The following is a 13,924-nucleotide window of genomic DNA, read 5'->3' as shown; positions in this document are numbered from 1 at the left end:
AATGCTTATGATTACAGACACAATTACCATTTTTATTGTGTGCCAACAATTTTATTTTATGTTTCGCTTACCATATAGGAAAAACTTCTATGTACACAGACTTAAAAGTTTCGATAGTTGATATATTTAAGTCTTTAATGTCGTGCCGTTATTGTTCAATGAGAATGAAAATAAATAGTTTGAAAAAGTTGATATTGGACTAGTAGGTAGGAACATGCAAAAGTTGACTTTACAAACTTTTATACTTATTGAACTATAAATGCCTTCATATGGATGGGGTTGATCATGAATGAGGTTTATTGACAGTTGCTTTCTAGGTTATGTTACTTGAATACAAAGACATTCATTGTCGGTCCGGATTCTGTTCTCGTACAGCTTCTTGCTATATCTCTGATGACTCGTCCAACTCCAGTAACTCGTTGATAACCAAGACATCATATTCAAATGACTCCTAAGTAGATACAATTTTCTGATATATCTGATTTATGTAAAGTACGGCCAATATGTACATGACTTAGACTATATTCATAAAGCCACTTACTCAATCATTTTTGGGGGATAAAAATTCACTTTTTTGCCATTTTAATTTACTTACTCAAAGTTTTACAATTTAGTTCATTCGATGACGACAAACTAGACGGTAGAAATTAGTAGTAATGAAATTATTTGCTCAAGTGCTGTTCATTCTTTTAGTATTGGCTGTTCTGTGTGATGGAAATAATCGTCCGAAAAGAACAGTCAATACATTGTTGAGATATTTTGGATATAGAATCATTCCGATTGATGATGTTGAGTTTGTGACGGAGAGCATTCCTGAATCGACACGCAATCCAAAGGCTTTAAGAATCAATACACAAAGACCATCAATTAAAGTCGATGTGGAAGAAACGACTCAAAAGCCAAGAAAAGCAAAAACTACGCAATCAATTCCTAAATTCAATCCTCTATTACCCGACATAATTAACTCGATGTTTCAAATAAATTTTACGACTATGCGATCTCCCATGAACGTGAGAAATAACATGAAGAAAACGACCTTGAAACCTAACAAAGTGAAGGGAACAGAGTTCTTGATTAGACCAATGGATATACCTAATATGATGTCACAGAAATTGACTGATCCAACAATGCAGACCCCATCACAAATGGGACAAGTTTCGGACATGATGCAGCCACCTGCCATGCAAATGAACCCTCAAGGAATGCCAATGCAGATGAATCAACAAGGAATGGGGATGCAAATGAATTCTCAAGGTATGGGTATGCAAATGAATTCTCAAGGTATGGGCGTGCAAATGAATCAACAAGGAATGCCTATGCAGGCGAATGGTCAAGGGATGCCAATGCAGATAAATCAACAAGGAATGGACATGCAAATGAATCAACAGGGAATGCCTATGCAGATGAATCAACAAGGGATGCCAATGCAGATGAATGGACAGGAAATGTCTATGCAGATGAATCAACAAGGCATGGGCATGCAGATGAATTCTCAAGGGATGTCCGACATGATGCAACCTCCTATGCAACAAGAAATGCTTTCTAGACTTATGGAATCAACGTCTGTAGCTCCTATGAATTCAACTGAACCAACGATGTCTTCAGTGGATAGTCCATCAAATCAGCCAATGGATTCTATGCCAACTCAACCCATGAATGCTATACAAAATCCGGAATTGCAATCACAAAGCTTCCAGTCATTTTCTGGTTTACCAGCACAGCTACAGAATTTTGGAAACTTTGAAATGGTTAAGAGTCGAGAACTATCACTGCAACAGTTCCCTTCACAGTTTATTGTTGGAAATTCGATTGCTTCTTCAGAATATGTTAATACTCATCAACATTTGCCATTCCAAACAGAATATCATACTCATTTCGCAACTCCTCATTTCACAATAGCTAGATCTGGAAAGGAATTGAAATTAAATAATTATAACTATCCTGTGACTTACTATCATTAATTTATTAACTTAAATTCTTTAATAAATTATTCAGATGACTTTCTTTGCAGTAAAAATTCTATTGGTATGTTAAATGGATTTATTGAGCTATCCTGTAAAGCTTCCGTTAAATTTTCAGTATTACTTATCTGATTTATATCAGATGAACCAGTCATTTTCGATTTGAAATCTTCTAAAACTTTTGGAGCGTCCTTTTCGACTTGTTCCATTAGCATGTTGTAAGTATCGTGCAGCACTAGCTTTGTCTCATAATTCATGTCTGCAAAGTCTAACGATCCAGATACTGATGAATAAAGGAATTTACTAAGAGCTCTGTGGAAAGAAAAAAGATCAGTTTACAAGTTCAATGAATCATTCTATAGCCTAACTTACTCAAAATTGACTCCTTTTGTTTCCAATGAAGACGGGAATCGAGATACAGAATTAAGTTTTATTAGTAGTGGAATTTCTTGTGGCTTTTTGACATCAATAAGGTCATCGACATTCCTCGCTAAATTAATGATTTCTTTCGTCCTCTGTGATTCTATTGAATTCTCAACACTTTGTTGTATATCCTCAGCAAGATTATTTGTACTGTCGATGATTTTGTCGTCTTCATAGCAACTTAAGAGTTTGTTGCTGTGGAATTAACAAATTTATTATGCATATTTGCCACTATTCTGGATGTTCACCACTTACCACTTGATTTTATCAAAGTTATCAGCTTCTCCAAAATTTGCTTTTAGTGCTCTTGCTAATTGTATTTTGAATTGTCTATCACAATATTTTTTTGGTTTTGGAGCTGAAGATTTTGAAGTTCCTGGACTCGATGGTACTTCTTTTTCCTGTTTTATATTCATTTTGTATAATTTATGTTCTAAATCACTAAATTTCACTGATAAATTCAGTGTAAATTTTTCAAAGATATATTTGTTTTGTAAACAATTGGCAATCTTCGAGTAGATCTCAGTAGACATAATAAATTCAAAAAATATAATGACCGTTTTGTTGTGTTGATGAATATCAACGAAAATAAGCAATTAAGACAAAAAAATACCTGCTCATTTAAGTGTTAAAATATGTAAAGTAGGTAAATAGATTTAATATTGCTTATTTTTGATGATATGATTGAACCGTTAGACCAAAATGTCATTTTAAAGTAAAGTTGCAATATCACCCAAAAATTTTCAGAAATCACCCAAAAAATGTTAACGGATTTGTTTTCATCATGATGTTCTCTTACCAATTTTACAGCTAATTAAAAAATTAATGTGATTTCCTTACAAAAGATAATAATGAAATATTGGCGAAATATCAAACTAATTTATTTGAAAAAATCCCATTTTTGTAACGGTTTTCCAAAATTCAAACAATTTGGGTGATATTTTGTGTAAATCAGTGTAAATATTAAAGAAAATTTGTGTTTAATTTAATTTAAGTGTTTTAAAGTGCTTTAGATGCCTCAATAATTAAGGATTATTGGTGAGTCTCATTTCTATAATTAAAATTTATCAAAAGACAGGTCAAGCTGATGCTAAATCATGTAAAATTCGCTAAGATAAATTTATGCAGCATAAAACTTTCATCGTAAATTATTAATGATCAGAACAGCTTAAGAACTGGTTTATGACACATATTTAACATAGTTTCTTACTTACTCATGTAAATCTACAAGAAGCTTCACATTGAGTGCCATTGTAGACTTGATTCAAATACATTTTTACTTTGCAGCATAATGATAAACAAGCATAAATCTATGCTAAAATATGAATTTAACAAATAATCAGTCATATCATTTAATATAAAATTAAAGTTTGTGAAAACAAGTGATAACAAGCATATAACATCAAGTGACTTTTTTGGGTGATAGTGTCTTGTGGATATTATGCTAAGCATTGGATATTTTCATAATTCTGATTATTTCTTGGAAACCTTCATATAAAAAAGTGCAAAATTGAATGTTTTTAAAGATAATTGAGAATTTAAGAGAGAATAATCAACTTTATGTGTATAATTAACAAAAATTTCGTCGTAATAGTAAAGGAGTAATCGAAAGAATGTCAAGTACATATAGGAAATAAGCATATTACGTTGGAAATGTGGAAAATATAAAATTACAGAAAAAATGAAAATCAATTGAAGAAAAAGAAAAAGAAAGAAAAAAAAAAATGAAAAAGTCGAGAGTTATTTAATAATAGTTTATAATAGTCAACTATGAATAAAGAAATCCTTCATTCATTAATCGCATCCTTTTGTGGTGGATTTGAGCTGTTTGATCAAAATCTCTTCATAAATGCGGTGCATCTCTACATCTTCATACTACTTCTTATATTTCCTTTTTTCATTTTTATGGTAAGTAATTTGAGACAAATTTCCTATAAGAGAAAATATTAGTCGTGAAATTAATGAAAAATGTGAACTACTTTGTTAAAACGGTCTCATGTTTAATTAACCATTGAATCATTTGCGTTACATCACATAAATCTGCTCACTTTCTCTTTCATTTCTCTCTCCTCCACGCGCGACTTACACATTTTAAAATATCCTACAATTATTCATTCTGATACCTTATTCTAATATTTATAAGGAAGTTTCCGAATATGACCTTTGTATTTAATTCAGTGTATGCAATCTACTTTATTTGCTAAGAAATGTTTTGATATCTCACGACATAAAATTACGTATTTGTAAATGAATGAATAAACGAGTGAGTGAGTGAAGGAAAGAGAAATAGGTGGAAGAAAGAAAGAAAAAAACTTAAATCAACATGAACTGAAATTTCAACTTGTCCAATCCAGCAAAAATTAAAATCTCTTTTATGTAGTGACATAAAAAACTAAAATAAGTAATATTTCTTTATGTTTATGCAGTACTTTCCCACAACAGTTACGATATGGATTGTATATATTCTCGTTATATTTATTGTAATGACTGCACTGAAACTAATCAATTTGTCATTGCACAAAATGTATGATAAAGCTCGAACTCTATCTGAGACGAGCTTAAAAAAGATGAGCAATGGAAATACAAGCGGTAGTGGAACTAATAATAACAAGATTCAACGAGAAACATCAAAGTAAGTTTGATTGAATGTGAGAAGAATTAAACAAACATAACAATAAGATGTGATCTTTCTATTGAAATTTTTAGTGAAGAGGAAGGTGGAATTGAATTACAAATATTGAACGGTGTTATCGCTTCTGGAGGCATGCCAGATCATTCATCACGTACATCTGTCGAGCCTCACAGTCAAAGTGATGAGCTGAGTTGTGCAAACAGTGCCGTTTCCGTAGATTTTCAAGAACAATTAGCTAGTACAATTGGTAATTTAAATACATTTAATTTTATGTTATTAACTAATAGTTGTTAATGTGTAATGTGAATCATACGATCTAGAGCACAGCTAAATATGATGATTCAAATATTTTTGTTTGAATTATCATTTATGAATTTGTATTATATGCGTGTTTGAATACGTTTGTATACAATCAAATAATAAGTCATTGTTTATTATTATTTATCAATTTTAGATTTAAAAGTAGATGTACATCGTAAAAATAGTTCCGAATCAAGTGATAACAGTGATGTTTATCAAGTTAAGAAATCGACATCATCGAAAGGTCGAAGTAGTGCCAATAATAACGCGAAACAAACAAAAAGCTCGTCGAGTGATAATAAAATTAAACTAAACAGCATAGTGCCTGATACTGTTAATTCCATCGAAATTGAATGTGATGCATCACATGTTTCGAAAAGTGAATCGATAGATCTTGAAAAGTCTGATGAAGGTTTACCATCGATGAAAAGTGAAGGTCCTGGGACGTCGATTAAACTTCATAATACTGCCTCATCACGACGTCAACAGTATAAATCACTTAAACAGAAGCGATCAACATCAAATATTCAATTACAACAACCATCATCGTCAAAACTTCATCGCCAAATTTCCTTAGATTCCGATAAAATTGGAATGGGTTCAATTTTATTAACTGACGGTAACAATTATCAAATGCCCAAGAATCGCAAACAAAGACATTTTTCACATCATCATCATCACCATCATCACTTTCATAAAAGTTCTGCATCAGCATCAACTGTCATTCATCCGAAAAATATTAATGATTCTGAATTATATTTAGAGAGCGAGACGACAGGCGATTATACAACAAAATCAGCATTACAATTGACGGGTGATCAAAATATTATAAGCTTAACACAAAGTGATAAGGCACAACATAATACACCAATTAGACGCGATTCGAATTCCACAATGTCTGCATTACAACTTCCCACTTTAGGTGGTGCCCCTAGTACTTCCGGATTGTCTAAAAGTCGACGACATTCCAACACCAATCATTCATCAAGCAATCGACAAATGCCACGATCACTTACTTCAATGAGAAGAATTAAAAGTGCAGCCTTAGAGACTAGTTGTCCATCTGTTTCGAATTTGACGCCTCATCCAATTAGTGTAGAAGTTATTGATGGTAAAACCATTAGAAATCCCGAAAACACTGTAATTCCGCCACCTAGTAAATTTTTATCACGTAATGCACCGTTAAATCTCTTTCCAAATTCATCAGCGGCTGTGCAATCTACAACAGCGTCTTCATCTGCGACAACAATAAGTGATATGAATTTATTGCAACATGTTGCAAGTGATCTAGTTTATCCAATTGCTGAGCAAGGTGATGAAAACTGTATTAGAAATGTAAAGACATCAACAAGTTGTACATCTGATGATGAAAGTGACGACGAGAAAGATGATGATGAGGATAATTTAGATCAAAATGCTCAAGAAGATATGGAAGTTGATGAAGATGATATGACATCAAATGACGGAGATAGTGGCTTAGATCAGGAAGAAATTAATATAAGTGAATCGGAGGAGGAGCAAAATCGAAATGGATCTCGATCTCCATTACTCGATACAAAGCATAAAGAGGGAACTATTATAGAAAAACAAAATAAACATCAGGAATCAAGTATGAAAAAATCGTCAAAAAGTTCTCTTGATCAAATTGAAAGAGACAAAAGTGAAGTGTCAGAAAAAGTGGACATTATAGAAGAAATTGATAATAAAGAAGAAGATGATAGTAATAATAATGAAAATAATAACAGTACTATAAACAAAAGTGGTTCTAGTGATTGGGAACAAACTAGTGCAAGTTCAAAAGATCAATTAATTGTTAAAGAAAGAAGTGCTAGTGAAGAAAAGAGAACGAGGTGGTTTGATAGTATTGATTTCAGTTTTAATACAACAGCAGAAAGTATTGGTGAAATTTCTGTTGATAAATCTGAATGTGAACAAACTAAATCGAATCAAGATAAAACAAATAATAAAAATCAAAAAAGTGATGAAAATCGAATACTTTCATCATCAATCAGTGCCTCACAAATTAGCGGTAGAAGCTTAGGTGCCATTCCTAAACAACATGGACACCATCATAGAAGTGGAATCGCAATTAGAAAACTTAGTTTTGGTGAAGAGCAATATCCAACGTCAAGAATGTATCAGCGAACATTATCACAACGCTCAACATCAGATCGGATACCAGAAAACAATGCAATTCAGTCTACGAGCACACTTCCGGGTTTATCTTTAATACGATATTTAAATAATCCGTCTATCGAGCAGCACGCTATGATAGCACCACAGATATTTTTACCCGGATATGAAACTCAAACATCGTTTTCATCATTTCGTCCGTGTGGCTTCAACGAGTCAGCACAAAACCATCGACGGTTAAGATTTTTAAGAAGTAGTGATCTCAATTTTTCTATTTCAAATCAGCACCCGCAGAAACAACAAAATTTTGTGATAGTTGACGCAAAATCTCCACCCTCGAATGATTGTGACATGTGCCTAGATCTTCCAGATGGAATGCCAAGTACATCATCGGCAAATTCAAATGCAGGACGATTAATTCTTGCATCGGGAAGTCAACAAAATGCGGCTTTTATTGATAGTTCAGACTTCAATTGTTTTATTGATGAGCAGGGTAATTGGATAAACTTAATGAACGATCAGAAAGCACAGCCCGGACATACAATATCGACAAATATAAGCCAAATACAACAACAGCATTTATTGTCATCAGCATACAATAATAATAATAACAATAGTAGTCACCACAATAATAATTTAAGTTCATATCGACATATAATGACCGCAGCACAATCAACCGAATTTTCAGCATTGTCAAGTGCCCAATCCGTTGACATTATGCAACAGCGAAACATCTTTATAGAGCCACAAATCCGTCCAAAGGTGTATAAATTTCCGATACGTCTCTGTGGCCTAACGCTCGGAAAAACGATTAAAATTACAATGAATCGTTTACAACTGTTAGCATTGTTCGATAAAGATCAATATATTTATCAAATATTACTTGCCATTGTACTGTGTACACTTGTTGCTGTTCTGGGAAGCTGGGTGCTACACAGAGGATTTTACAATGATATTTTTGCTTTTTTGTTTTGTTTTACAATTGCTGGTTCTCAGTACTCATTGCTCAAGAGCGTACAACCAGACGCTTCATCTCCGATTCACGGTTTCAATAAGACTGTTACGTATTCACGCCCAATATATTTTTGTTTATTAACTTCATTAATGTTAATATGTCATTACGCTGCTGAATCTTTGAAAGAAGAGGAGGAATTAAAGAAGCATTTTGATCGAGTTGGTGGTAATTTTACCGAATTTCCTCCATATTTAACTCAGCTTGATGATAGTGACTACACCAGAAAGGCTACAATATATGGAATTGTGATAATATGGAAGGATCTGTTCACATCAGTCAGTAATTTTCTTCATTGGATGGTTTTATGTCTTCCAGTTGCATTTAGTATAGGACTATTTCCACAAATCAATACAGGACTGATGTATTTCTGTGAACAATTTGATATGCATATATTTGGAGGAAATGCTGTATGTAATCTCGTTGCCGGATTTTTAGCAGTTTTAAGATCAATTCTTGGATGTTTGATACTTTATGGACCAATATATGGAGGACTGGTGGAGTCAAATAACACACAACACATACTTGTATCAATGTTTTGTGGGATGTTGATCCCTATGAGTTATCATCTGTCAAGATCAAGTAGTGACTTCACACATCTGTTTCAATTAATTAAATCAACACTTTTGGTTTCACATAGTGACGAAGATATCTGTATTGATATGGAGAATGGATCTTCAAAAATAGACGATAATGATAGTTCAGAGGCTTCAAACAGTTCTAAAGAGCATAATATTACCTCGCAATCACTCGATGATCCGCTGCCGAAGAAGCTCCAAGGAACTGTTACAGCAAGATTGAAAAATGATTTGGTAGTTTGCACATTTTTAGGATTAGTGTTCTTCATACTCCATATTAGCACAATATTTAAAGTGCTCCAACCCAATTTGAATTTGGTGTTACACATTATTGCAATTATTCTTGGACTATTTCTTCATTATATTGTACCACAAATGAGAAAGCATTTACCATGTTTGTGTGTTGCAGCTCCTATTTTAAAGTCTCATGAGTATGGATTATTTGAAGTTAATAGGGTATCAAAAGTTATGTGGTTTGAGAAAGTTTACGTTTATTTGAATTTTATTGAGAAGAATATACTCTATCCATTGATTATCATAAGTGCATTAACGGCTGATGCTACAAAAATTACCGACAAGTTTGGCTATGGATTTGGAAGTGCATTAATCGTTATTGCCAGTATAAAAGGTATGAAAAATAATTCTCACTAATTATTATGTTAAAAATGCATATGTTTACATAATATCATTTTACACATTTCAGCATTAAGAAGTGCATATTCGGACATAAGCTGCCAATATTTAGTTTTACTCTTCAGTGATTTATTCTTTCATTATGATTATGCAAATGCAACAGAAAGTTTTCTACTAAACTATTTTATCATTTCAATATTGTATAGAAAAATATCAGACTTGTTATTGAAGGTAAATTATTTGAAATGATTTATTATTTTAGTCTTCAAATGCTATAATTATTTTATTTTTTATTCGTTGTAGCTTCAATTTGTTGTTACGTACATTGCACCATGGCAGATTACATGGGGAAGTGCATTTCATGCTTTTGCTCAACCATTTTCGGTTCCACACTCAGCAATGCTATTTTTGCAAACTGCTATTAGTGCCATTCTATCGACACCACTTAATCCTTTCTTAGGTGAAATTTTACGATTGATTTTATTATGCTAACAGAAATTTATGCTCAATGTTTTCATCATCTAGGGAGTGCCATTTTCATAACATCTTATGCAAGACCAATAAAATTCTGGGAACGAGATTACAATACAAGAAGAATTGATCACTCAAACACTCGTTTGAGTTCACAACTTGAGAGAGATTTAGGAGCAGATGACAACAACTTGAATAGTATTTTTTACGAGCATTTAACGCGATCATTGCAACATTCTTTATGTGGCGATTTACTGATGGGAAGATGGGGAAATGTCAGCCAAGGCGATTGTTTTGGTAAATTTTACACATGCTTTTTTTTCAAACATAAAACTTTAATGTGTTTTTCTTTTAGTACTCGCATCCGACTATTTGAATTGTTTAATTCATATTATCGAACTGGGTAATGGATTATGCACATTTCAAATGCGGGGATTAGAGTTTAGGGGAACTTATTGTCAACAACGTGAAGTAGAAGCAATATCTGAAGGTGTCGAAGATAATGACGGCTGTTGTTGTTGTAGTCCAGGTCATTTACCTCACATGCTGAGTGTAAATGCAATGTTTTCAACTAGATGGCTAGCGTGGCAAGTGATTGCTTCACAATATGTCATTGAAGGCTATTCTATCTCAGATAATGCAGCTGTCGCAACTCTACAAGTATTCGAATTTAGAAAAGTATTGATTTCTTATTATGTCAAGGTAATTCTCCCTCATTTAAACTCACATTGAACTGAAATAAATTTGTCTCGTAATTATTTTAGAGTATAATTTATTATGCAATAAAATCACCGAAACTTCAACAATGGCTTGATTCAACGTCAATTCAAGAAGCACTGGAGATAACATTAGAGAAGAATTTTGTTGAACTTGATCCAATATTTAACCATAATCTGGATGATGACTATGATTTTCGAGTCGCTGGTATATCAAGAAATTCATTTTGGAACGTTTATTCAGATTGGATACAGTTTTGTGTTGGAAAAAGACAACAGCAAATGCAAGAAGAAAGAATGAAAAGAGAACAAATGAAACAAGAGACGCGCAAGCAAAATGATGGAAGAAAATCTGGACCATCACCAAAAGATCAAAAGAATGCAGGATCATCAAACAATGAAGACTCATCGCCTGTTACAACTAACTCCATTAATTCTTCAAAAGATTCTATTCTTGTTTCATTATGTTTCGCATTAACATTGTTAGCTAGAAGAACTTTAGCAACTGCAAGTCATAGTGCTTCGTCGTTAGGAGTTGAATTTTTTCTTCATGGATTACATTCTCTCTTTAAGGGTGATTTTCGTTTAACTCATGTACGAGATGAATGGGTTTTTGCTGATATGGACTTACTTCATAGTGTGTTGGCACCAAGTGTTCGTATGTCATTAAAATTACATCAAGATCATTTCTTAGCACCTGATGATTATGATGACTACAGTGCGCTCTATGAATCAATTGAACAAAATACAAGGGAATTAGTGATATCACATGAGGCAGATCCTTTATGGCGTAACGCAGTCTTAAGAGGAACACCAAACTTATTAGCACTTCGACATGTGTGTGAAGATGGGTCTGATGAATATCGAGTGATAAGATTAACAAAAAGATATCTGAATTTCCGTGTGATAAAATTAAATCGTGAATGCGTTAGAGGCTTATGGGCAGGACAGCAACAAGAATTGATTTATTTAAGAAATAGAAATCCTGAAAGAGGTTCAATTCAAAATGCAAAACAAGCACTTAGAAATATTATAAATAGTTCATGTGATCAGCCAATTGGTTATCCAATCTATGTCTCACCTTTAACAACATCATATGCTGAAACGAATGAGCAATTATGTGATATAATTGGTGGAGAAATTACGTTAGAAAAACTACAAAATAAAATATTAAGCTCGTGGCATCGAATAAGAAAAAGATGTAGAGAAGGTTGCAGCAGTGGAATTGAAGTGGAAAATGTGAATACAGCAGGAAGCGTTTATGGAAATTTGAATACAATGGCAAATACGAATTTATCTCAGACAGCAGGAACATTATCATATGGCTCACAAAGTATCTCAATATCTGGACGAGAGGGATCAGGAAACAGAGGAAGTCTAGCTAGTATAAACAATAAACCAACATCGTCTACGTTACTTGCAGGACTCTTAAATCGTGATCGTCTTGAGATGTCTGAGAGAGAATTTACTCTAAGAGAACGAAGTATTGGAAAGAAAACACCAAGTACAAATAGTATTTGTAAAAGTAAACGGGATTCTTTTAGAGAATCTCTAAATCCATCAATAACTTTAACGACAGCAAGTACAACAAAAGAACAAGAAACGGTTGATGATACTTTTAATGAAGAAGAAAGTTCATTAGCAGCGGGAACAAGTGAAGAGAAAAAAGAGAAAAAGGAAGATAACGAAGAAGATGACGAAGGCGGAGAACCAGAAGAAAAATTATTAATTCAACCGACAAATATTGCGATGAATAAAAAAGTCATAATTGTAGATATTAGTCAGGTAACCGTTTAAATTGTGAATCATAATAACGGATATAATTGTGATACATTTTTTTAGATTTATGACTGTATGAATGATCAACGAATTGATTTAATATGGCCTAATGAAAAACTACAAAACGCGAGTTTACGCTCAAGTTGGCGAAAAAATCGTGTGCCACAAGTTGGTATGGTTGGCTTTGTCGTTGGATGTCTTTCACCAAATCATGCTGCCGCATCTAGTGATGTTCATAATATTCTTCTCGTGAAAGTAGACGACGAGTTGTGTATACCAATAAGTGAGAAAGGCGTTAAAGAATACAAGACAATAACTTCTCCGCCATTGCAAAGACATACGATAGCGACTGCACCAAAGAATCAAAGTATAGATGAGCAAGAACAGGATTCCAAAGATGATGATAATAATGATGATGATGAACAAGTAACTCTTTGAGTAAAATTCAAACATGGAAACCTTAAAAAAATTTAAATTTAAAAGAAATTGTAAATATTATTAATTTTTTTTTACTAATCTGGCATAAGAAGAATTTTAATCCTTATAATATTCGAAAAGTCGAAATGAAAACAAGAAGCACTTATTTATTGCACAGAAATACTTCTAGTCTTTCTCCTTCAAATTTTTCCTCCTCCAATATAAAGGAATTATTCTAAAACTAAGAATTTTGCATCTCATAAAAAACTAATATACAATGCCAGAACTAAGAAACAGATTTTTTCAATCAACAAACGATTCTTCAATATTGAATCCAACGTTAAATTAAATAAGGAAACAAAAAATACGACAAAACTGAAACTTGATTTGAAATAAGAATAAAAAAAAAGTGTAAACAAAAAATGAAGATGAATTGCCGAACAGTTGAAAAAAAAGATTAACTATTTTGTGATAATTACAATTAGATGAAAATACAGAATTAAATTACTCTTTGCAAAACGTTACAGATTAGAAAGGAATGTTTTGTTTTTACATCTCTGAAAAGAAAAAAAAAAATAAATAAAATTTAATAAAAAAAAAGTCTAGTTGAAAGTTTTAATTCGCAATAAATGAAAAACAATTCTTTTAAGAAACTTTCACTTTAATTTTAATGGGTCTTTTAATTTTTCTTTTAAATTTTTTTTTGTTTTGTTTTCAAAAATACAGGAGTGATAAGGTATTTCTATCTTATTCTCAATGTAAAAAAAGAAGGATACAAAGAACAGAGAGGAGGAAATTATTTTTATTCCATAATTTACATTCTTTTTCGTCATTCCTTTCGTACGATCAAATCAATGATCATTCATTTC

General features: G+C 32.5%; 2 protein-coding genes across 2 annotated transcripts; one reads left to right on the top strand and one right to left on the bottom strand.

The window, feature by feature from the left end:
- Positions 1–149: 149 nt before the first annotated feature.
- LOC139086231 (uncharacterized) lies at positions 150–2,881 on the bottom strand. The gene is made up of 4 exons (XM_070634618.1): positions 2,640–2,881; positions 2,334–2,579; positions 1,971–2,273; positions 150–1,905 (listed from the first exon to the last, which is right to left on the bottom strand). Exons 1-3 carry the CDS (start codon positions 2,798–2,800, stop codon positions 1,988–1,990), a joined length of 693 nt encoding a protein of 230 aa, XP_070490719.1. The 5' UTR covers positions 2,801–2,881; the 3' UTR covers positions 150–1,905; positions 1,971–1,987.
- Positions 2,882–3,863: 982 nt separating this feature from the next.
- On the top strand, positions 3,864–13,667 carry pcx (pecanex). Its single transcript, XM_070634527.1, has 10 exons — positions 3,864–4,292; positions 4,811–5,016; positions 5,091–5,263; positions 5,471–9,667; positions 9,743–9,903; positions 9,976–10,132; positions 10,198–10,440; positions 10,499–10,845; positions 10,908–12,644; positions 12,702–13,667. The coding sequence occupies exons 1-10, from the start codon at positions 4,155–4,157 to the stop codon at positions 13,074–13,076; spliced, it is 7,734 nt and encodes a 2,577-aa protein (XP_070490628.1). The 5' UTR covers positions 3,864–4,154; the 3' UTR covers positions 13,077–13,667.
- Positions 13,668–13,924: the final 257 nt, after the last annotated feature.

Source organism: Chironomus tepperi, unplaced genomic scaffold, assembly GCF_022539635.2.
Source record: "Chironomus tepperi strain 1889 unplaced genomic scaffold, CSIRO-AGI_Ctep_v1 contig_85, whole genome shotgun sequence".
NCBI lineage: Eukaryota > Metazoa > Arthropoda > Insecta > Diptera > Chironomidae > Chironomus > Chironomus tepperi.
This window is presented reverse-complemented; position numbering and strand designations above follow the sequence as displayed.